At 40.3% G+C, this 27,291-nt stretch overlaps 1 protein-coding gene across 3 annotated transcripts in view; it reads right to left on the minus strand.

The window, feature by feature from the left end:
• LOC121871751 (ras-related protein Rab-3) overlaps positions 1–27,291 on the minus strand; it is a 100,984-nt gene that overhangs the window by 60,417 nt on the left and 13,276 nt on the right. The window contains exon 1 of one of the 3 annotated variants that reach the window (XM_042374183.1): positions 17,365–17,457. The exons of 1 other annotated variant lie outside the window; for it this stretch is intronic. In XM_042374183.1, coding sequence (XP_042230117.1) covers positions 17,365–17,442 — 78 coding nt within the window. In that variant the 5' untranslated portion in view covers positions 17,443–17,457. Of the gene's footprint in view, positions 1–17,254; positions 17,458–27,291 lie in introns of those variants that run through there. One more of the 3 variants, XM_042374192.1, reaches the window with a different exon arrangement.

Raw genomic sequence — 27,291 nt, forward strand, 5'->3', positions numbered from 1 at the left:
CAAATTTGAAGTAGGATTTTCGGTGTCATTTTTGCTAAAGGAAATTATAGAACCAGCCAATGAGCATTCACTATAGACCTTGAACCAGCCAATGAGCATTCAACATAGACCTTGAACCAGCCAATGAGCATTCAGCACAGACTTTGAACCAGCCAATGAGCAGACAGCACAGACCTTGAACCAGCTAATGAGCACTCAACACCAATATTAAACCAGCCAATCGGATAAGTTATTTGTAATACTAGACATCGAACTAACCAATGAGAAACTAACTCATAAATCACGGAGTAAACACATCACTAAATTATCCACATATCATCATCATCATCATCATTATTATTAACAAATTCGGAAACAACTAATTAGCGAACAATGACACACACACACACACACACACACACACACACACACACACACACACACACACACATAATGGGCTCTGTTATTAATCTTTGACCTAATCATCTGACATCAAGCAACCATAATTAACTAATCACCACTGAGGATTAACAACGACTGACCAGAAACACACCAGCCAATCAGCGAACGTCGAGGACATCCTGGGCCAGCCAATCAGCGAATATCTAGGACAAGTTGAGCTAGCCAATTAGCGACACAGGCCATGAACACCCAATCAGTAATAAGATCAACAGTTTCAACCCTCAGATCAGCCAGTCAACTCCACCAATCATCAGTCAGCACCATTAACAACATAACGAGTGTAGGTAGCAGGTATTGGATGACACTCTAGACCACTCAGCCAATCAGCAAGCACAGCCAACATCAACAGAGCATAAAACACCCAATCAACAATCAGGATCAAGTGGCAACCCCCAAATCCGCCAATCACAGGCCAGAACCATTAATAGTGGACCCATAACTACAATAATAGAATAACAACCACAATGGGTTATTTTCACAGGACAGGAGTCATTAACCAACCATCGCGCCTCGCTACGTCATTAGGCTAATTACCACTAAAATACACCGGTGGAACATTAATTACCGTGGGATTAGTGTAATTACGGTGGATAATGACAGTAACAGAACATAACAGAGAAGTGATTAGTGTGACATTGGAGAAATAATATTTTGTTTTTGTTTTTAGTAATATTTTGTTTGTGATGATTGTGGCTATTGATAGTTAGTTAGTTATTAGTTAATTAGGAATTAGGTTAGGTTAAGTTAGGTTAAGTTAGGTTAGGTTAGGTTATGTTAGGTTAGGTTAGGTTGGGTTAGATTTACGTGTGAATATACCCCGAGATAATTTCTACCTACAAGAAAAAAAAAGTTGTGAAAATAAGAAGAAAAAAAAGTCCTAAACGTCCATCTTTTATTACCTTCAATGTTGTTTATTCTTTAATGTAATCAGTAATGTGATTTTTGTCCGATGGGTAATTGTCCGGTGGGTAATTGTCCGGTGGGTAACTGTCCGGTGGGTGACTGTCCGATGAGTAATTGTCCGGTGGGTAACTGTCCGGTGGGTGACTGTCCGATGAGTAATTGTCCGGTGGGTAACTGTCCGGTGGGTATGTCTGGGATTGTCGTGGTAAGTCGGTGGGTGCGTCCGATGAGTAATGTCGTGGGTATCCGGTGGGTGGGCGGGGTAGTCTGGTGTCGTGAGTATTGTCGTGGGTAACTGTCCGGTGGGTGACTGTCCTGATGAGTAATTGTCCACCTGCGAAATTGTCCGCTGAGAAATTGTCCATAGAGACACACACAGAGAGAGGATTAGTGAAGTCTTTAGAAAACGGTCTCTTTTAAACCATCCAATACGCATTCGGAGCAACGACCCACCCTTAAATCGACCAATCAACGGGCTTGGCTAGCGACGGAGGGCTCTTCAGCGGACCAATCAATGCTCGACTCGCAAGAAAGAAAGAAAATATTACCGTACCAGAGCCTCTCAGGGCAAATTTGTTCTTTAATTACGCTGGTCATAAGTGTCATTATCGCTGTTCAGAGAGATGAGGCGAAAAGTGCATCAAGGCTTCGAATCTTTTAACGGAATGAAACAACGAATCAGACGACGAACGTATTTAGCGAACGTATTTAGCGAACGCATTTAGTGATTATCATTACAAAAGGATTTAAAACCTATAATTTAAAAAAAATTATTTATTAGCATATTAGAAAGAATTATATGTGATTATATTTCCACTGAGAAATAATTTTATATTATAAGAGAAATATTAACAGTATAATTTACGTATAATTGACGTTAATATAATTGGTAGACCATAATATTTCACAGTTTACCTTGAGTATAATTATCTCAGGCAGTTTACCTCAGGGAGAGAGAGAATTTCATAAACACACACACACACACACACACACACACACACACACACACACACATATCAAACCACAAGAATGACAGAAATATAAATTTATTTTGCCCTCAGTTGCCACAATCTGATCGAGCAATATTCTGCCCTATTTCTATCCTCCAATTTTCCCATTACAAAAAAAAAAGGTAAAATTTTAACAGGTGTAATAATTTCCTGTCACACCTTGACGCTCGGCTCTCTGCCTCTCACATAAAAAAAAATGATTTATTCTTGTATACTGTAACTTGTGTCGTGCGTTTGTTGTTTGTTAATATATTTGCATATTTATTAATTTATTTGTTTCTCTATAATTCTGTTTTTATTATTTTATTTGTTTATGTTTAACTTTTATCAGATTTTCGTTTTATTTTCCTGTATTTTTATTTATTTTTTATTTTTATTCTCTTATTTAGTTCTTAATTCCTATGTTTTGTTTAAAGTGAGATACATATTACATGATTAAACAGAGCAGGTGAGTTAATTAAGACCCAACAGGTGATAATCTTCTAGTAAATACTATACCTATATGAGACAGGTCACCCCCCCCTGTCCCCTACATGAGACAGGTAACCCCCCGTCCCCCTACAGGTCACCCCCTCCCCCTACATGAGACAGGTCACCCTCCCCCATGAGACAGGACATGAGACACGTCCCCAACCCCCCCCATGAGACAGATGTTGAGCGTTGGTGTAGAGTGTAGAAGACCACCCAATGGTCATCCTAGAAAACACACAGTCATCCCTGAAAACACACAGTCATCCCTGAGAAACACACAGTCATCCCTGAGAAACACACAGTCATCCCTGAGAAACACACAGTCATCGAGAAAACACACAGTCATCCCTAAACACACGGTCATCCCTGAGAAACACACAGTCATCCCTGAGAAACATTTGGTATATATCCCAGCATGTTTCCCTGTCTGACCACTGTATAGGTTGAGTCACTAGCCTGAAACCCCCACGGAATCTCTAATGTAACCTATATTTATGAACGAATAAGCACCCCTTTGACCAAGAACCTGGATGAGAGGGAGGAGAGGGAGGGGGAGGGGGAGGGGGAGAGGGAGGGGGAGCTGTTAGGTTGAGTTGCCGGACGGTAATATTCAGCCGAAGCTCGAGCGTGGAATAGCACTTTATGCCTTCGTAGGATCACTTTAAGCCACACGTAACATCGTTCTTCCTTTATAAAGTAGGTGTTTTGTGGCCCTTAACGCCAAGTGCGGCTTGTTAAAGGATAAGGTATGTACGTTGGATTCATACTTACAGTATACACATGCGTACACAGGTCTACATATCCATACACAAGTCTACATAGGAATATACACAGGTCTACATAGGCACATACACAGGTCTACATATACACATACATACACAGGTCTATATACATACATACATATACCAGTGTACATATAATACAAAGGACTTCATACACACAGATCTACATACACACACACATGACCATGTCTACATACATATACACAGGAAGAACAGGAATGCTGGCATGCAAGTATACACACTCACACGAAAACAATCCCATACACAAATCATGTATATTAATCACACACACACACACACACACACACACACACACACACACACACACACACACACACACAACCCTAAGGAGGAAGGCGGACGCTATTGGAAATCAATCCTGGTAGAGAGCCAAGGATAGTGGGGGGTCAGCAGGGTGTAAGGAGAAGGTGTGAGGGGGAGGTATGAAAGGTGTGAGAGGTGTAAGGGAGAGGTGTAGGGGGGGGGGAGGTGTGTACGAGGAAAATAAGGTGAAGGTATAAGGTATCAGGGTACATTTCAAGGTAAGACCAGACATAATTACGTCTAAAACAACACATACAAGTATTAATTAACTAAGGTAATCAACGTGGTAATTAAAGAAACAGGTGATTAATTATCGATAACAGGTATCAATAAGGAGGTAAAGGTAATTAACTACTGAAGGTCACAGGTGAATGTTTATTGGCTGCTGTTTTCTGACGTCACCAAAACCTAGCCAATAGGATGCTGGGATGGGAAGATCCACCTACCAACAGCATGCTATGTAGGAAATTTCTAGCCAATAGGATGCTGTGTATGAAATTTCTAGCCAATAGGATGCCGTTCTATGTAATTTCAAGCCAATAAGAAGCTATCATTGTAATGTTTAGGAATATACCCGAGGGAGTGTGGAGCTCTGAAGTTGTAATGTGTGTGTAGGTGTAGTGATGAAGACGTGTGTGTAGGTGTAGTGATGAAGACGTGTGTGTAGGTGTAGTGATGACTCCGTAAACAGGTATAGGTGTTCGACTTAAATCCTTGATGTTGCCAACTAATTGTACCCATCATTTATTCTCTCTCTCTCTCTCTCTCTCTCTCTCTCTCTCTCTCTCTCTCTCTCTCTCTCTCTCTCTCTCTCTCTCACTCTCTCTCTTTCCCCCAGGAAGGTGTGGGAGGGAGATAGGTTCACAGAAGTCGATAATGGACACACACACTCTCTCTCTCTCTCTCTGTCTACCAATGTCTACTCTGTCTTTGAGATCACGAGATGAGTAATTGAGAGACAGATAATTAATTACTAGCTTCTGTCAACCTGTCCTCCACACTTCACTGGGGGTGGAGGAGAGAGAGAGAGAGAGAGAGAGAGAGAGAGAGAGAGAGAGAGAGAGAGAGAGAGAGAGAGAGAGAGAAGATATATATACAAGTTCTTGTTCAGATACATAACATGACACAGGTAGTCAGAAATGTCCAGTTTCAGGCTCGTTGACATACAGAGGTCAAATATTACGTCAACAGGTCAACTAAAGGTCAAAGATCCATAAAAGGTCAATTTCAAAGTCATAGTAACAGCGAAAGGTCAAATGTCCCACACTCTAGTTCAGATTTTAGCCCCACAGGTCACAGCGAGTCAGTTCTACCCTCCCTGAACTATTAAATACCTCGAGAGAGCAATGCTTGATATAACAGCACCATTTTTCACCACAGCTTGATAAAACATCACCATCTATCAATATCACCACAACTTGATATAACAGCACTAAGCTTGATAGAGAGATAGCCTTACTAATTACAGTATGAACATCCAGGCGATCGTAGTCCTTCCTGTAAAAGAACACGAAAACAACGAAACACAAACAAACAAACAGATACTCACAAACAAACAAACAAACAACGGTAAAGTCATGTGGACAAACAAAAACAAACACAAGAACGACAATGAAGTTACACACAAACACTGAAAATTACACAAAGACTAACAGAAACATACAAACATCCACACATACATACACACACTAACAGATAAATACACAAAAAACACACACATAACATACACATACACAAAATATAAACACAAACAAACAAATACGACTACTATATCACTCTTGCATACAACCAAAATATTCAAATGAGAAAAAAACTCAAAACTGTGTAGCCGAAAAAAAAAAAATGGCCCAAATTTCAAACTTTACAAAAAAATAAAATAAAAATAAAATAAATAACACCTGGGAATTAAATATATTAGATTATAACTAATTAATTATTATGGACATTTCACTCTGGTCTCCATTTAAATCTGTAAAAAAAAAAAAAATTTCGAGCTACATTTTAAACAATTTGAAGGTTTAAAATGTCATAATATTTAAAGTTTTATGATTTGTGAATTTAAATGTTGAAAAATAATGTCACGTAAACAATTGTAAGGATGTAATAATGTATGTGTTTACGTACGGTGTCATTGGGGTGGATATTTTTACTGTAAACAATGATATAAGATGAAAACATTAGTGCGGAAAGGTGTTTAATTTCCTCTCTGCCAATCAAAATACAGTTTGGGGAGAAAGTATCCCCTGATAGGCCCAGAGGCGAGCCCAATGCCCGACCATTTGATTTGTTTACTCTTATTTTTTATTTATTTTTTCTCAGAACTTTATTCCCGCTAAAAAAATCATAATTAACTATTGGCATCATATAGTTTTATTTAAAAGCTGAAAGAATATAAAATACAAAACAAAAAATAGTTTCCGATATGTATATAAAATTGTATTGTCAGGGACAGCGGCGTGAAATGTGAAACTCTTTTTTCTGTCTGTCTGTCTGTCTGTGGACGGGCAGGAAGACAGTCAACTCCCGGGTATCCATTCTCAGACTCCTAGAGGTTCTGGGACCACTTTCCCCTATAACTGGTGGCGAGAGAAAGTGTCTAACGGACTATAAGACAATGTATCTAACTCACACATGAGGGTGTCTTTAATTCACACAAGAAGATGTAACTGACTCACATAAGAGAACATATCTGACTCACACAGGAGGGTGTATCTGACTGACCACACTAACTGAAACATACTGTAGTTGGGAACAATGTTACAGACAGTTTGGCCAAAAGCTGTCAGTATTGTTGGCAACATTGTCAGTTACATGAATGCATCAATGTTTGAATCAGTTCTGGAACCTGTGTGGGGTTAGAAGTGGCAACATATGCTGTAGCTTCCTCCACACCAGTGCTACCAACATATTGCCTACCAATGTTACCAACATATGCTGGAAATATATCCCTATTGCTTAAAATCTTGCGAACATTACTACTGTTGCTATTATTTGCGTCTACTGTACTTGTTCACCACATAGTCGTTAGCACGGTGACCAACCATATTACCGCTTGTATGGCCACACTCCAAGAGAAACAGGTAAGGTAAAGCCACAATAATCAACACCATTAGGGTCGCCAGGTAGGTTAATGTAGTGAGTTAGTGAAGCTCTGTTCCTCACCCATCGTTTACCATTAGCCCTCTCGCCAGTGTTATCTCCAGTGTTGCCAACCCTACCGCCTACAGGTATAGCATGGCTCATCTCCAGTGCTGCCAACCTTGCCACTTACGGGAAAAGCTTAAAAACTACAAATCTTCAGTACTACCAACACTGTCGCCAAAATTGAAGAGTTTGGTTATTACTCAATACCCCCAGTGCTACCAACCCTTGACTGAAAATTTTTACTTCCAGGTGCTGCCAAATGTGGTGGAATATGAATTACCAGGGATACCAATCGATATCTCCAGTGATGCCAACAGTGAAAGGTAAACAAACAGGGGTACCAATAGACATATGCAGTTACCAACCGTACAGTGTAACAACAATATTAGAGAAGACTGTAAGGAAGTCAGCTGCTTAAACCTTTAACTACTGTACATTAAAACAAATGAAGCCTCGGCAAGTTTTTAAACCTTCCGTTAATTATTAAAAGTTTCTTCCCCAACAAGTAGACGATGAACAGGAAAAGTTTTATATGAACAAAGTTTAGGGAATTTTGAGTCACCTTATCAATACTTGTTCTAAAAACTATATCGTTAGGATGATATAGTGAGGGAGGATCTTTATTATGAAATTTCTTAGGGTGACCTGAAGACTAGCGACCAGCCCAGAGGTTTATGGTGGGTAGCGACCAGCCGGACACACTCAACTCTACAACAAATATATTCATGGTATTCATCAACTCTGAACAACAACAACAACATAAAGGAAGAATTAAAATTTTCAACAAGACACAACTTACGATGGAGTTTTGAGAGAAGAGTTTATTTGGAACTAGTAATGAACTACGCTTTACAAAATACTGCGAGTGACACCCCCCCAAAAAAAAAAATATTATCATCATCTACGTTAGTGGTTTAGTAACGATAAGCACGAGCCTGGGAGTGCAATCAGGAGTGTCAGGAGTGAACGGTTCAGGGGCGTAATAGCTGACAGGAATGTATATAAAGCAAATAGACACAGCTAAAATTTTAATAGCTTGATTATTTAAGATGATAAAAACAAAATTCACTTATTGAATCTCGTTGTTATTAATGAACGTCACAACGCTAAAACGAATTATTAATAAAACAAAGGAAAGAGAAATTTTACCGGAAAGAAATCTGTAAAGTCGAGTGAGTGTAACCCGAGAATCGCGCTGGAGTTCGCTATAATGTTTACTTATCTCTGTTTACACCAACTATTGTGGCTGCTTTGAGATGGAGGACATTATGCTGCCCCCAAGAACAACAACAAGGGATCATTTTATACACAGGAGCACCCTCGAAATCTTTGCTCGGCCCTCAAGACTACGCCATTGTTGACATTTGTGTGAACGGTGGAGGAGGTAGAACGGAGGGTGCAGTGATGTCAAGTGTGTGTGTGTGTGTGTGTGTGTTCTAAATAAGCCCTAAACTACTCTGACCATTATAAATAAAGCCCAGGTCCTGATGAGCAGCAGTTCATGTGGTTTACTTAAGGCTGGGTCGAGTCCATTACAACTAGGGGCCACTAAGACCTACTGTACAACTGTTCTAAAATAATTGTAGGTTAATTTATCTCTCTATGGACATGTGTAGCTACAGCAGAGGTTAACTGTAGGTGTTAAATAACGTTTCTGGAGGCCATATTTGTGCCCCCTCCCCCCCCACTAATACTACTACAATATAATAAAAATACAATCCGCACTAACAACAAGAATAAAATAATAATAATAACAATAATCACTATACCTCAGAAGTACAACCCTTCACAATAACAACTCACACAATCATCAGTTACGTCAGGAAATTAAAAAATAAATAAATAAACTCCTGAAAATACGAACTTACTTTCCTTCCGAGACAACGAGATAACCTTGACATTATCTTCAACGTCTTCCCGACATTATTCACCAACAGGGAAGAAATGTCGACGTATTCAAAATAGTAATCGATAAACAGAGAGAGAGAGAGAGAGAGTGGAGCTAAATGTAATCGATGGAACTAGATGAAGACAAAAGTAATCAAGAAAGAAATGAAAAAAAAAAGAAAAAAGTAATCGATTAACAGAGAAAGTGGTAATGGCTGACTCATCATACTTACCTGACGTGATGATAAATGTTGATTCTCCACACACACACACACACACACACACACACACACACACACACACACACACACACACGTCAGATATAACAGACACATTACAGACAGACAGACAGTGGATGACTCACAGATTGCAACATCACCAGACTGAATAATTTAATTACTTAATTTCTCACTCTCCTAAATTGTTTATTTTTTATTTTCATTTAGTTATTTATTTTATTTTTTTAATGAGTTAATAAATCTTTCAGTAAGGTGTGTTCATCTGTGTTTTGTACCTGTTAATTATACTACTATGACTTGATGATTAAACACACTAACTTATTTTACCTTAACATTAACAACCCTAATGTTAACCTAGCCTAAGTTATCCCTACCTAGTATAGCCCAAATTAACTTAATCTACAGTATATATGCCTAAACTAACATAACTTACCGAAACTAATCTTACTTACCCTTGGCACTAATCACTCCTTTAAAATAATTCAATAAAGCTTTCATATTATTTTACCTGGCAACGTCTCAAGAAATTTACACAATCTCTTTATTAATGTTTCTTAATTTGCATATCATTTCATTCCACCATTTGATGTTATAAATCTCATCTGGTTTTATAATTTTGCTTTTATTTTTTTTATCTCATCAACAGTTTAAAGTTCGTTAAAGCCGTTGATAATTTTTTTTTTTAAATTTGAATATCAGAAGATCCCTACACAAGTTAACTGTTGAATATTCATAAACCGTATAGTTTAAGTTTAGTTTTGTATAATATTCACCCAAATCATTGCATTCTTTAAATTTGATCAGAATTTTGAAAGACGTTAATATCCGTTGATGAATGTTTTTGAATTTGAAAGTCAACCGCCGCCTCAGAAATCAACATCCCGCCTCTTTCACTCCCCTCCATCCTCCTTCCCTCTCCCTCCTTCCTTCCCCCTTACTGTTCCTCCCTCCTTGAATCCCCCTTCATTCTACCTCCTTTCCTGTCCCTCTTCGTCTCTCCTTCCTACCTCCCTTTCCTCCACCTCCCTCCTCCTCCTACCCCCCTTTTCTCCGGGGTGTCCCTCATCAGTATGCAAGGAGTGAGGGTTGAGGACTAGCACTGAGAGCTGAGGCAGGTCACTGGGGTTGAACTGGGTCACTCAAATGACTGGAAGTATAGGTCACGTGTCTGGCTGTCTGTCTGTCTGTCTGTCTGCAACGATGATCCTTACCCTTACGTCGCCTGTCTCTCTATGTTTCTGTCTGTCTGTCTGTCTGTATATGTTTCTCACTGCCCGTCTGCATGTCTTTTTGTGATCTGTCAGCGTCTGACCGCCTGTTTGCAGCTACCGGACCGCAACCACAAAAAATCCCATTGGACAAAATTCAAATATTAAACCCCACTGGACAAAATTCATTTATTAAATCCCATTGGACAAAATTCAAATACTAAACCCCACTGGACAAAATTCATTTATTAAATCCCATTGGACAAAATCCCACTATTCTAAACCCCACTGGACAAAAAATTCATTTATTAAATACCCATTGGACAAAATTCAAATACTAAATCCCACTGGACGAAATTCGAATATTAAACCCCACTGGACAAAATTCATTTATTAAATCCCATTGGATAAAATTCAAATACTAAATCCCATTGGACAAAATTCAAATACTAAATCCCACTGGACAAAATTCGAATATCAAACCCCACTGGAAAAAATTAAATATTAAATCCCACTGGACAAAATTCATTTATTAAATCCCATTGGACAAAATTCAAATACTAAACCCCACTGGACAAAATTCATTTATTAAATCCCATTGGACAAAATTCAAATACTAAACCCCACTGGACGAAATTCATTTATTAAATCCCATTGGACAAAATTCAAATACTAAACCCCACTGGACAATATCTTAATCTAACATAATGCCACAAAAAAAAATGGATCACAACTACCCTAAGATCGTCAAGTCAAGTCAAGATAAGGTTAGGTTAGGTTAGGTTAGGTTAGGTTAGGTTAGGTTAGGTTAGGGTCGTTAGCTTAATAATAATCATAATCCGGCACTCTTCAGGGTAGCTACATACCTAACATTGGCCATCATCTGAGTGCCAGTGCCATAGGAACAAAGGATCAAGAGAGATGTAATAAGTGCCATAAATACGGTGCCTAGCCATACAAAACTCCGACCTTACCTGCTACTACCTTGTCTCAAATTATCTCAAGTGATATTTTTTTCACTTTTACCTTACCTGAGAATGCTGTTGTTGTTGTTGTTGTTGTTGTTGTTGTCTGTTGTTAATGTTGATGATTTTGTTATTGTAATTGCTGTTTTTGTTATTTTAATGTGTGTTAAATGCTTGCTTAGAATCACCTATGCAAAATCTCCTTCACTCGTTTACAGTTTACATGTAGGACTCCAAGGGGACACATACATACATACATACATACACACACACACACACACACACATACATACACACACACACACACACACACGATGTAAACGAGAGGGAGGGAGGGAGGTGGAATCGTCATAACAGGTGTATATATAGCAATAGTTGAACCCCTCCCTCCCTCCCTCCTTCCTTCCCTCCTTACTTCCCTCCCTTCCTTCCTTCCTTCCTGCCTTCCCTCTTCCTTAAACCTTCCCTCTCTTTCACTTCCTCCCTCCCTCTATTCGTCTCTCTCTCTCTCTCTCTCTCTCTCCCTTATTCCCGTTCCTTCCTATCTTCCCTCACTTCCTCGTTCACTCCCACTCCTTTTCTCCCCTTCCCCCCTCTCATCTTCTTATCTCCCTTCCTCCTCTCCCTCTATTATCCCCATATCCCCCTTCCATCTCTCTTATTATCTCCCTCCTTCCATCTCTGCCTCTTCCCTCTCCCTTACACCTATCCTTTTTATCCTCCATCTCTTATTTCTTCATCCCTCTCTCTCTATCATTTCCTTCCTTCATTCTCCCTCCCTCCCTTCATTCTCCCACCCTCCCTTCCTCCTCCCAGTCATTTCATCCCCTTTCTCCCTCCCAACTTCCTGGCCGACCGGTAGTCAACACACGTACACAAACACCAACACCACTGGCAGCAGATGACTCACCAACACCATCACCAACACTCAACAGTACGAGTTATGTACGGACAAAATCCTTCCAGACAAAAAGCCCAAATGAACATATTCTCAATGGGGATTTTTTTTGTCCAACGGTTAAAGTCCAAATAATCATATATACGTATCGGACAAAATCCCTATTCTGTATGGGGTTTTGTCCAGCCGCTTACTTGACCAATGGCCAGTTCTTCATCTCTCGCCTCGCGGTTTGTAGTCAATCCTTACACCATCAGACTTCTTTATCCCTACGATTTCTTTCACCTACTTTCAATATTCCTATTTCATTCTCTCTCACCTATTTCCACTAACAGATTTCCTTTATCCAATTTCCATAACCAATCTCCCCGCTGGTGGACACTCTTGCATCCTTCCTTCCCTCCCTCCTTCCTTCCTTCCCCCCCCCCTCCCTCCCTCCCTCCCTCCTTCACACACTAGAGGCAATTTTTCTTGCTCTGGTAACCTTTGGTATGGGGAGTGAAGGGGGGAAGTGGGAGGGAGGGAGAGAGGGGAGTGATGGAGCAAGGAGTGGGCAAGAAGGAAGTAAGGAGGGAATGAGGGGAAGGGACCAAGGAGGAGGGAATGAGATGAAGGGAAGAAGGAAGGAGAGAATACAGGGAGAGAGAGGGAGGGAGGGACACCCTTCCATTTTTTTTCCCCAACTCACTTACTTAATGTACAGCTACAATATACTGTATACTGTACTTTAAACTGACTTAAATGTAGCTTATAATTCAGCTAATATGGCTTAAGTACCGGATTATATTGACTTCATGTAGGTCACTTAGCATAAACATAACCTAATATATGTACTTTATATCTATCAACTTTCATCTCTATATAGTAAGTTAAATAGAGGTTTAACTTTATCATTCAGGTCTTGAGAAATCGTAAATAAAGATTCATTTACCACCACCATCACCACCTGTTGTCGCCTCTACACCACCACCACCACCACCACAACCGCTGACCTATATTAACTCTTGGCCCCCAACTCACTCAAGGTATGGAGACGTGTGAACAGGAGTAAGTATAACAAAAGGTAGAAGTTATCTGCATAGTCTGTACAAGGTCGACTCTTTTAACACTGGCTCTGTGGTTTTTCAAGGTAACGCGTAATACTGTCAACTTTACGGGTCATAGTGTGGGGAAAACAGGTTGCATTATGGATGTTATGGCTTGTATTGAGGATTTAGGTAGTATTGTGGATGTTGTGGGCCATATTATGGACAAACGGGTTGTATTGTGGATTTTACAGGTTGTAATGTTGATGTTATGGGTTATATTGTAGATATTTGGGGTTGTATTGTAGATATTACGGGTTATATTCACGATAATAATGTCTCCCCCCCCCCCAGAAAAGGTTCAAACCAATCACACTACATTAAGTGGACATATTGTAGAGGTTAATATAATGCAACATAACACTTCAAGGCAACTAGTTCACACACACACACACACACACATATGAACGAGGGGCAAGTAAAGATATACCATGGCCGACATTTTAGCGATGCTGGGAATATTGACATTTGGCTGCAGGATGCGTAGGAGTGTGTTGGGTGGTGGTGGTGGTGGTGGTGGGGGGGGTAGGTAGGTAGAACACTCCCTTAGTAAGAGTAACGAAGGACACGAGTGTTTCTGGTGGGTGTATACAATAGTCCCGTTACACACACAAACAACACCAATAACCTAACCTAACCTAACCTAACCTAACCTAACCGAACCGAACCGAACCTAACCTAACCTAACATAACCTAACCTAAGAGTGGACGTAGGGTAGTTAAGACACAACACTGTATATACTAAGCCTTCAGTACACAGGGAAGCAACATAGCCGGTACTGCACTCGATCGTCTTCACTTCCCCCAACTGTAAACTTAGGTAGTCTCCCGGGATCGACCCAGTGACCCTTAGGACTGGAAGGGAGTGTTTATTCCACCCGGCCTCCGCACCTTTGTAGCCAAGTAAAATTGTTGAAGTGCAAGAAAGCATCACATCAGGTATTATTGGATCACTTTATGGTTAGGTTAGGTTAGGTTTAGGTTTGGTTAGGTTAGGTTTGGTTAGGTTAGGTTAGGACTACTAGTGTATGTTGCTGCGCTATCTGGGTGGGGGTTGGGTTAGGTTAGGTTAGGTGAGGTTACCGTAAAGATATTTAATCACTAGGGGATATAAATTCGGAGTATTTTTGTTTACTAATTTTAGAACACAATAAATTAATTAATATTTTTAAATACACAGAATCCGAAAAAAAATAGTCAAGAGAACCGTCTTTAATACTACACAAATATATAAGAATTAATCCCATTATCATTAGTTGTGAAAAAATAATAATAATAAAATTTAAATTGTGAAATTACATGGTAGTAAAAGGACAGTGTGGTGGTAATTATTTATTTATGAACATACGATTATTTTAATGAAGTATTGACAACAGTGATACTGTCATTGGCAGTCATCCACACACACACATACACACACACACACACACACACACACACACACACACACACACACACACACACACACACACACACACACACACACACACACACCTTTATATACGCGTCGAATTTGTTCTAGTTATTTATATCCAGGTGGGTCAGCTCACCTGGACGTACACAATATAGCGACCTTCACCTATGTTCCCCATATATGACACCTACTGTACCAGGAAAAGGTTACAGATATTCCTGTATCGCATTGTAACTATATTTAACTATTTGCACTCAGAGTCACACCGTCGGAATGTGAGTTCAGAAAGTTCAACAAAACCTCCAGGAAGAAGAGAGTCGCCATTACATCATATCAACAGTTGGACCGCTAAGGGTTCCAATTATTGAGTAACGATGGAATTCCGTATCGCCCCCGTCCCTCCTTCCACCAGAGCTTATTTCACCTGGAAGAGTAACCATCTATACCTGGGAGATTAGGTTAGGTTAGGTTAGGATAGGTTTGGTTAGGTACAAAAGGTACAACGCTTAATACGACCGTCGGTGTATTATCATCCGCTTAATACGACCGTCGGTATATTATCATCCGCTTAATACGACCGTCGGTATATTATCATCCGCTTAATACGACCGTCGGTATATTATCATCCGCTTAATACGACCGTCGGTATATTATCATCCGCTTAATACGACCGTCGGTGTATTATCATCCGCTTAATACGACCGTCGGTATATTATCATCCGCTTAATACGACCGTCGGTGTATTATCATCGTCGGTGTATTATCATTAATACGACCGTCGGTATATTATCATCCGCTTAATACGACCGTCGGTATATTATCATCCGCTTAATACGACCGTCGGTATATTATCATCCGCTTAATACGACCGTCGGTATATTATCATCCGCTTAATACGACCGTCGGTATATTATCATCCGCTTAATACGACCACAATGATAAAAAAAAATAGAGTTATGGAACTTTTAACACAAATTTATTTAAATACCGCTACATGTGAAGGGGGAGTGAGGTACTAGCTGTCTCACCTGTCTCGACATTATAGCCTTCAGGTAAAAGTGGTGTACTGTATGTATCTAGTGTTCAGTGTAGTGGTATCTAGTCAACTTACAGTGTTCAGTGTAGTGGTATCGAGTCAACTTACAGTGTTCAGTGTAGTGGTATCTAGTCAACTTACAGTGTTCAGTGTAGTGGTATCTAGTCAACTTACAGTGTTCAGTGTAGTGGTATCTAGTCAACTTACAGTGTTCAGTGTAGTGGTATCTAGTCAACTTACAGTGTTCAGTGTAGTGGTATCGAGTCAACTTACAGTGTTCAGTGTAGTGGTATCTAGTCAACTTACAGTGTTCAGTGTAGTGGTATCTAGTCAACTTACAGTGTTCAGTGTAGTGGTATCTAGTCAACTTACAGTGTTCAGTGTAGTGGTATCTAGTCAACTTACAGTGTTCAGTGTAGTGGTATCTAGTCAACTTACAGTGTTCAGTGTAGTGGTATCGAGTCAACTTACAGTGTTCAGTGTAGTGGTATCTAGTCAACTTACAGTGTTCAGTGTAGTGGTATCTAGTCAACTTACAGTGTTCAGTGTAGTGGTATCTAGTCAACTTACAGTGTTCAGTGTAGTGGTATCTAGTCAACTTACAGTGTTCAGTGTAGTGGTATCTAGTCAACTTACAGTGTTCAGTGTAGTGGTATCTAGTCAACTTACAGTGTTCAATGTAGTGGTATCTAGTCAACTTACAGTGTTCAATGTAGTGGTATCATTAGCTGCTAAGTTAAAAATTAAAAGGTTATAGATGGATTAGTTTCCTTGTTTTTTTTAAGTCATTTGATTAGTGTTTAGATCTCCATTAAGTAAGATTTTAAAGGTCTTTGTTGTTGAAGCACACAATTACATACAAACAGTATACATAGGGTGACTGCCCGCTTCACTTCTGTCCGTCGTATTGCTTCATTGGGACAGTTATTAATAATTTACCCCCAACATAACTCAAGATATCGTTCCTCCTTCCAGTGTGTGTGTGTGAGCATGCAGACAACCTGAACCAAAACAATGTAAAATTCCTTCACTGTCACCACAATATTGATAAAAACGTTTTATACCAAGATGATACGTCATAAAAAAACGCAGATATCCTTGAAAGATGAAATCAATTATACAGTAGAGGAAAGAACATCAATATTTTTAGAGTATAATAAATCCACTCTCTCAAGCTGTAATTGTGGGGGGCAATTCTGTGGCCGACCAACAAAGTGTTTAAAAGAAGAGTGAAGATCCAGAGAGAGAGACTGGTCTTCCCGGAGTCTTTCCTGCACCTCTGGGACACGTCTAATGCTTTATTACATCACAACTCATGGGAAAATCACCTTTATTGATTTTCTCCTATTACCAATTTAGTTTCTGGAGGCCAGATCCCCAGGCCAACGAAGGGGGATTGGGAAGGTGGCTCCGTTTTTCACACACTTTCATCGCTTTTTTCACTTACCTGTGTCGCTGTGGGTGTGTTATAGCTCTCACCAGGAACTCCTCTAGACGTTTACAGTGTTTTAGAGCGGGCAGAAGACACCAATGCACGGTAATATAAATAATACTAACCTCTAGCCTTGCTCGCCTCCGTTCAGGCTCACACTCACAACACAACCGCTCTAGCCTCTCCCATGACGTCATCAACATGGCGCCCACCAATATTGATCAGCTGGTTGGTAAATAAGTAGTGCGCACACTTGTCGAATGCCATTGATTCGTCAGAACAAAATATGCCGCTGTATCCTGCTTATATGGCATAATTTGATCTGTAACTGATAATTGAAACCAGTTTTCCTTCGCTGTTTTTGTTGTTTTCTGATTTAGTAACAGTTCTGGGAAAGAAGACAACCTCAACTTTAGTATCGCCGGGCAGTGACTTATTTTTCAGGTTCCGTGGCCACAACGAAGGGAGTGTGCTCAGTTGTGTCTATTGATTCATTCAGATACGTAGGTGTCGTTGAATAGGGAAGACGTGGTCCTTCTTTCAGGGAAAAAGAGCTAACTTTCCCGCTTCCTTTCCCTGGTAGTTTACCGACTGTAAATTAGGAATGTCTGTGAAAGTTAGCAATGAATATAGGGCGGAAGTGTTGCACTATGTTGTGTGCAAGTTGACTTGAGCAACATCGGGCTGCATTTGGAATCTCGTATTCGTGTTTATGTTTCCCTCTTTCCCTTTTCCGACAGTGTTGCCATGAATGAGTGTATATGGATCTATATCTCAAAATTTCCGTTCTTTGTCGGCATGGCATCAGTGGTGTGTTTCACGAGTGGGTTTGTATGGAAGTGACCTGACGTGAGAGGAGTTATGGAGAAAGTGATGGTAAACAGAGGTTCCCTGACCACCGCTGACCAAGTTAAGATCTTGTTGAAGTAAAGATCAAAGACCAGTACAGCACATCACGTTATGTAACACCTGGCTCGCCGGACAAAACCTTACCACGACACGAGACGACTGCACCACACCAGACAAAATACCCCAATTGACAAACCATCTCCCATAATATTACTTACGATCCGAAATTCCACGTTCTTTGATGTTCTGTTATCGTGTTAGGTCAGGTCATATTAGATAACGTTCCTGTCTTCTTGTAGTCTAGGAAACTGTCTACAGATATGTGATACAAAGGGACTGCTGGCTCAATCTTTTCCCAACTGAAGGAGGGTGGATGGTCAAAGTATATGAACCGATCTCTTTAATGTTTATGTAATTATGAGTAAATATATGTTGAGGTTGATACAGGTGTGTGTGTGTGGCTATGTCTATAAGGTATTCAGGTTAAGGAAAGAGTACATGACAGATTTTTTTTCCTTGACTATAGCCATGGGTAAATATCGTACAGCCATGGGTAAATATCGCACATCCATGGGTAAATATCGTACAGCCATGGGTAAATATCGTACATCCATGGGTAAATATCGTACATCCATGGGTAAATATCGTACATCCATGGGTAAATATCGTACAGCCATGGGTAAATATCATACAGCCATGGGTAAATATCATACATCCATGGGTAAATATCGTACATCCATGGGTAAATATCGTACAGCCATGGGTAAATATCATACAGCCATGGGTAAATATCGTACATCCATGGGTAAATATCGTACAGCCATGGGTAAATATCGTACATCCATGGGTAAATATCGTACATCCATGGGTAAATATCGTACATCCATGGGTAAATATCGTACATCCATGGGTAAATATCATACAGCCATAGTATATCTTACACGAGTATCTTGAAGAACAAATACATCATATATTACTATACCTGGAACAAAGACCAGAGACACACACACACAAACAATGGCAAACTGTTCTGAAGCGACATTTTCTCGTAGTGAATAGACTTAGATCTTTGGGATGAGTCAGCATGTTGTTGTTCGTTCTTAATATTTACCTCGTTCCTCGTCTCCCCAACATACACTAACTTACATACATACATACATACATACATACATACATACATACATACATACATACATACATACATACATACATACAATACATACATACATACATACATACAGTTTAATAACCACAGCAAAACAAAATAATGCATTACGAAATATCATTAAATATAATTAACATACATATAACTATTACAAGATTATACGCAATTATAAAACTATCATTACATCATAACAAACTTGATGTATTGTACCGGAATAAAAATTATCACCAAATATCACCATTATTTCCACCATCATATAAGTACATATTGATGAAATAATGTCGAAATGAAGACATTTTAATTACTCTTTTATGATCTAGATAATTAAAGCAGCTAAAACAAAAAAAAAATAATTAACGATAGATGGATCACCTGAAGATTCCCCCTCCCCCCCAAAAAAACACCTGGAGATTAAACACCCTTAAAGCTCTTGTCGATAAGAACCAGAATAGCAAGGTGGGTGATAGAGGGGGCACTCAGAACCAACAGGTGTTAAGTCACTCTCAATAATTAGTTTACCTGTGTAATTTCGCTTCGTTAATTATCACCAAGAAAAATTAATATTTACAGGGTGAAAAAAAAATAAAAGAGAAAACGGAAATGTAATTGCTGATGCTTGACCAAAAACACAGGGAAAAAAATTTGCTGTTTTTTTTCTGTATTTCCTCATTTTAAAATCCTAATTACCCCCACTTAAGTATAAATTAGAATCCCAGCCTAACGTTACCAGGGTACGTTAGGCTAAGGTTAGTGTTAGGTGTTAGGTTAGTGTTAAGTTAGTGTTAGGTGTTATGTTAGTGTTAGGTTAGTGTTAGGTTAGGTTAGATAAGGGCAATTTATCTCCAGGTGGACTATATTTGGAGGAGGTGATAATCTACAGATGATTCCAAATAGAGATTTATTTTTAAGTTATGAGAAGAAACTCAAAAACAAGATCTAACTGGAGAAGAATTTTGCCAGATAATTGACGTCTAGGGAAAAAATAAATACGACAGAAAACATCCTCATAGCTCAAGTGTCTACCAATCGGAATCTCCAGTTAGATAATAAGGGATTTCTATTCGTTAATAAACCGAGTCAGAACCCAATCAGATGCTTCTATCAATATGTCCTCAATCATGTGGCCAGGTCATCCTCTTGAGCCGCGTCAGGTTTGTTTTCACTTACATTTAGTTAACAGGAAAATTCATTAGTGATAGGTTCTTGATAATTAGACTCCAGGTAATGTAAGACTCCTGGTAATTAGACTCCAGGTAAGGTAAAACTCCTGGTAATTAGGCTCCAAGTAAGGTAACACTCCTGGTAATTAGACTCCAGGTAAGGTAACACTCCAATAGGTAGAGGGCGACAAACACTAGTTGGTTCCGGTAAGGATTAAGCCGTCGTGCGTGGGTTGGTGGAGCTCTTTGTTTCTGTTGTGTATTGACGTGTATGGAACTAGTGACGTACGTGTGTGTGTGTGTGTGTGTGTGTGTGTGTGTGTGTGTGTGTGTGTGTGTGGGCGTTCACCTTCGTCAAATAATTATCCCAGGAATGAATTTTCAATGTGGTGACGTCAACAGGTGTTTCTTGTTGTTGGTGTAATCAATATTTTTTCCTTATCAGCTAAAGTTAGCAAGTGTTGTCGCTAAGACCTACCAGCCGCTATAATTAGCACTCAAGGTGATCATTGTACTGATGGATTTATAAGGATCGTACTCAAACGATTAAGTCATTGTAATCAAGGGGTCGCCAATGTACTCAAATACTAAAGTCATATCGTACTTAAAGGGATGTTACAGTACTTAAGAGATTAAGTGGATTGTACTCAAGGAATCTTTTCTGTACTAAAATGGTGATGTCATAGTACTTGTATAAGGTTTAGGTACACTTTTCTCTCCCCAGACACACGGAAGAAGGTGTTGGCGACTCAATGACAACAGTATTAATGAATCTGGTCCACCTGCTCCACGCAAATTGAATCTGTCTGTTCCCTCCACCACACTACTCGTCCACTTCACCACCTCCTTTAATTTCTTTTGTTTTTTTGCTTTGCTTTAACTTAAATTTCTCCATGGTTATAAATTTTGGGTACAATTTCTTCGCGAATATATCACAACTTTCCCAAACATTCTGATGACGAAAAAATGAGAGAGAGAGAGAGAGAGAGAGAGAGAGAGAGAGAGAGAGAGAGAGAGAGAGAGAGAGAGAGAGAGAGAGAGAGAGAGAGAGGTTCTTGCAATATAAATCCCATTACTAAATAATCTCAATCTACAGTTGTTTTCTGTATACAGGTGTTCAGGTGATTCAACAGGTAAAGTCTCTGAGTACACCCACTAAGTCACACTCTGCTCTGTGTATTAGGTATTAAAAGTTATCATCTAGTACCCTGCCCCCCATCAATTATCAGGACGTATACACACAAGCAGGTAATTGGTGGCTTTTATTTAATTGGTTTACCTCTGTTACTCTGACTTTCTTTGTTAGAAATAGCTGTGTCTGTCTGTCTGTAGGGTCAAGTTGTGGCCTTCTGTTATATAAACTTACTAAAGCATAAGTTCACACACACACACACATACATACACACACACACACACATACATACACACACACACAACGCCGTCTGTTTATACTCGCCTATGCGTCTGTAACCATGGCAACGATCTATTTATCCGTCAAGTTTAATTTAGTTTCTCTTCAATCACACTTTAATTCATTTTACTCTACCACAAACAACAACACTAACAATTTCTTTCCCCCCAAAAAAAAATCACTTCGTTTCTTTAATAAGGAGTTATCATAAAGCCTTACTGTTATTGACCAGTGATTCCATTCTTAAATTATTGCATCAATGAATGTGTGGTGGTGCCAGGGTTACGACGCCCAACTTATCGTACCGTATGTTGATCTTCTGAAAACATAGTGAGGGAATATAACTGTTTTTTTTTAATCTATATATATAAAAAATGAATGACTATCTATCTATCTATACAACAAAAATAATACAAATTGTAACAGAAAAATAATTATCAAAATACCAAGATATAAAAAAATAAATAAAAAGTAACCATTTAATTTACACAAGTCGTCATAACAGTGAGAGTCTCTACAGGTTGTATCTTGTCCGGATGTAGAAATGTAAATTACAGAATAACATAAAAAAAAACTAATACACATTATTTTAAAGGAGCCGAAATACTTTAATAACGCTTAAATTATTACATAGATAACGGATCAAAATACTACAATATTAACTTTTTTTATTTTTTATTTTTTTAGTTATTATTATTTTTGGGGAGGGTGGTGGTGGTGGTGGGGGTGGCAGTGATTTCAGAACACCTTGACTTGCACCGATCAGGTAAATATTTTGTTAGCGTCTGATGGATTTAGTTGAGGCACTTGTTATAATGATGTGATTGCCTTCCTACAACTATCAGGCAGGAGGAAGGGAGGGGGGTCTTTTAAGTGTGTAACAAGATTGGTGATTACGTTAATCCATCAAGTTGGTGATTAATTAGTTCAGGTGTGGTAAAGAGAGAGAGAGAGAGAGAGAGAGAGAGAAGAAATACAGATAGATAGACAGACAGACAAACAGACACTAAACCTAGCATAATTTAACCTAATTTAACCTAACCTAACCCGATATAATGTCTCTTAAACTAACCTAACATAACCTAACCTAACCTAATATAACCTAATCTAACCTATTATAATATATCTTAAACTAAACCTAGCATAATTTAACCTAATTTAACCTAACCTAACCCGATATAATGTCTCTTAAACTAACCTAGCATTACCTAACCTAACCTAATCTAATATAACACAACCAAAACTAACCTAGCATAACCTATCCTAACTTAACCTAACAAAACCTAACCTAAACTAACCTAACCTAACTCATCTAGATAGAGTTAGGTTAGGTTAATTATCCGGTGAATTTTTTTTGGGGGGGGAGGATCTTCAGGTGAGGTTGTTAAGGAAAAAAATCAAGATGTTTTATACTCAAGAGAAGACAAAAGAAAAGTCATACGTCGTATTTATTATCGTCAGCCGACAAGACAGTTCTTCCGGGTGGGATAAAAGTCAACCAAGCAGTGTGTGTGTGTGTGTGTGTGTGTGTGTGTGTCGCCTCAAACTTTTTCTTCCTTACGTAATTTTTTTTTCCTTAATATTTTTCTTCTTCCCTTTAAAATCTCTTGCTTATAGTTGGTTAGGTTAGGTTAGATTAGGTTAGGTTAGGTTAGGTTAGGTTAGGTTAGGTTAGATTAGGTTAGGTTAGGTTAGGGTGGTTAATCTTCAGGTATATTAACCTGGGTGTGTCAACAATCTTCAGGTGGTACCAGGGTTAGATTCTCAAAGGGTAATACAATCTATTTATTTTCCTCAAATTGATAAAATGAAAAAGCAGGTAAATGGCTTATTATTACGAGTAAAGTGACTATGGCGGTCAAAAATGCGGCTGAAATTAAATTGGGGATGTGACGTGACAAAACTCATTACCATTCTCTCGCCATTAGTTATAGATGGACGCGTTCTCTTACTCTCAGTTATAGATGGACGCGTTCTCTCACTCTCAGTTATAGATGGACGCGTTCTCTCACTCTCAGCTATAGATGGACGCGTTCTCTTACTCTCAGTTATAGATGGACGCGTTCTCTTACTTTCAGTTATAGATGGACGCGTTCTCTCACTCTCAGTTATAGATGGACGCGTTCTCTTACTCTCAGTTATAGATGGACGCGTTCTCTTACTCTCAGTTATAGATGGACGCGTTCTCTCACTCTCAGTTATAGATGGACGCGTTCTCTCACTCTCAGTTATAGATGGACGCGTTCTCTTACTTTCAGTTATAGATGGACGCGTTCTCTTACTCTCAGTTATAGATGGACGCGTTCTCTTACTCTCAGTTATAGATGGACGCTTTCTCTCACTCCCAATTATGCAGACCAATCATCTCATTTTAATATATTTGTACCCATTCGTTTGGTCGAGTCTTTCTAGTTCGCTGACAGAGAAGATCGGAGAGTAACCACATTTAACGGTACAAAAAACTATCTAAACAATATTGTGTTGAAACAATATGACACAACGGACGAAGGATTTTGACAATCCTACCGAGACAACATTTTTCACAGTGTTCATTCTGGAATTCATCGATCACCCTAAGTAGAGATAGTTATTTTTTTATGTGACTGTATAGTCCCGCCACTGTCTGGAACTATAGTGAGATGCGTACCCCACTACAGTTGAGGCCTCCGTCAGTAGTAGTGGAGAGAGAGAGAGAGAGAGAGAGAGAGAGAGAGAGAGAGAGAGAGAGATCTTCCATCACAGCTGAGGATGCCGTCAGCAGCAGTGGAGAGAGAGAGAGAGACACGTCATCCAGTCTGGGTTCTCCCGAGGCGGCCACACGTAATAGGATTTCGTGTTCAGGGGATCACCGCCCTCGTCTACCCTGAAATATTTGTATTTTGTTGAACGATTCACAGCAGACAAAGGAATTTTCCGATAATTTCTCTCCCTGTCTACTGTATGACTGTTTTTGACGCTCTCTCTCTCTCTCTCTCCCCAGCCCACCACTGGTGTCTGTTCTGAGGTCAGCTGGGTCCGCTTCCTCAATTTTTCCTACTTGTATATTCTTGGTGTTGTATACCGAGGGTTACACCTCACCTGTGTTGTATACCTGAGTGGTTACACCACCTGTGTTGTATAACGGAGGGTTACACCTCACCTGTGTTGTATACTTGGAGGTTGACCTCACCTGTGTTGTATACCTGGAGGCACCACCCAGGTGTTGTATACCTGGAGGGTTACACCTCACCCAGCATACCTGAGGGTTGCACCTCACCTGTGTTGTATAACGGAGGGTTGGGCCACCTCACCTGTGTTGTGGCGGGCCGGGAGGGTTACACCTCACCTGTGTTGGGGCACCTGGAGGGTTGCTAATCTCACCTGTGTTGTATACCCGAGGTCACACCTCACCTGTGTTGTATACCCGGAGGTTGCCACCTCACCTGTGCTGGGTATACCTGAGGGCTACACCTCACCTGTGTTGTATACCCGGAGGTTACACCTCACCCAAAGGCACCCTGAGGGCTGCACCACCTGTGTTGTATACCCGAGGTTACACCTCACCTGTGTTGTATACCTGAGGGTTACACCTCACCTGTGTGTTGTATACCGGGAGGGTTACACCTCACCTGTGTTGTATACCTGGAGGGTTACACCTCACCTGTGTTGTATACCTGGAGGGTTACACCTCACCTGTGTTGTATACCTGGAGGGTTACACCTCACCTGTGTTGTATATCTGGAGGGTTACACCTCACCTGTGTTGTATACCTGGAGAGTTACACCTCACTGTGTTGTATACCTGGAGGGTTACACCACCAGTATACCTGGAGGTTACACCCACCTGTGTTGTATACCTGGAGGGTTGCACCTCACCTGTGTTGTATGTGGGAACGGGAGGGTTACACCACCTGTAAGCAGATACCGGGAGGGTTACACCACCTGTGTTGTATACCTGAGGGGTTACACCTCACCTGTGTTGTATACCTGGAGGGTTACACCTCACCCAGGCAGGCACCGGAGGCACCTCACCCAGGCCAGGTATACCTGAGGGCTACACCTCACCTGTGTTGTATACCGTAGGGTTACACCCTCACCTGTGTTGTATACCTGGAGGGTTGCACTCACCTGTGTTGTATACCCGGAGGGTTACACCTCACCTGTGTTGTATACCTGGAGGGTTACACCTCAATCTGTGTTGTATACCTGGAGGCTTACACCTCACTGTTGTATACCTGGAGGGCTACACCTCACCTGTGTTGTATACCTGAGGGGTTACACCTCACCTGTGTTGTATACCCGGGAGGGTTGCACCCTACCTGTGTTGTATAAACGGGAGGGTTACACCTCACCTGTGTTGTGGCACAAGAGGTTACACCTCACCTGTGTTGTATACTTCCTGGAGGGTTACACCTCACCTGTGTTGTATACCTGAGGGCTACACCTCACCTGTGTTGTATACCTGGAGTGGTTACACCCCCACCTGTGTTGTATACCTGGAGGGGTTACACCTCACCTGTGTTGTATACCTGGAGGGTTACACTGACCTGTGTTGTATACCTGAGGGTTACACCACCTGTGTTGTATACCTGAGGTGTCACACCACCTGTGTTGTATACCTGGAGGGTTACACCTCACCTGTGTTGTATACCGAGGGCTACACCTCACCTGTGTTGTATACCTGAGGGGTTACACCACCTGTGTTGTATACCTGGAGGGTTACAATCACCCGTGTTGTATACCTCCGGAGGCTACACCTCACCTGTGTTGTATACCTGAGTGGTTACACCTCACCTGTGTTGTATACCTGGAGGGTTACACCTCACCTGTGTTGTATACCTGGAGGGTTACACCTCACCTGTGTTGTATACCTGGAGGGGTTACACCTCACCTGTGTTGTATACCTGGAGGGTTACACCTCACCTGTGTTGTATACCTGGAGGGTTACACAACTTATCACCATATTGTTGTTCGTTGGTGTGAAAACTAACACCTTGTAATTGTTGGTTAGACGTAATCATTGCCTCCATAGACGTGATCAAAGACGTCAGCAGGTGAGGCGACCACAGAACAAAAGTCCCCAGATGATGTAAGTTGAGAGCAGTTCAGTAATGAAAGACACTGAGAAGGATTAGCGAGGGAAATCCTGTTGTAGGATCAGGAAAGACCAGCAGGATGCTGTTGATATTACCGAGATGTGTTATGTTATCTTTATGTGTGTGTCTGTGTGTATTGTGAACCAGTGTGCCCTCCTCAACACACACACACACACACACACACACACACACACACACGCGCGCGCGCGCATTACAATTGTCAAATCCTTCAGTTTTCGTCTCCACCTCCTCCGCTGACTCAAGTCCCTCGGAGTTCCAGTGCCTGAACTCCTCAGTGCTTACTCAATATTCATACTTCCCAAGCTCACCTATGCCTCCCCTGCCTGGTCTTCCTTCCTAAATGCCACACAACATATACACCTAGAAAAAGTG

The sequence above is a fragment of the Homarus americanus genome, unplaced genomic scaffold (assembly GCF_018991925.1).
Source record: "Homarus americanus isolate GMGI-L3 unplaced genomic scaffold, GMGI_Hamer_2.0 scaffold3806, whole genome shotgun sequence".
Classification (NCBI taxonomy): domain Eukaryota; kingdom Metazoa; phylum Arthropoda; class Malacostraca; order Decapoda; family Nephropidae; genus Homarus; species Homarus americanus.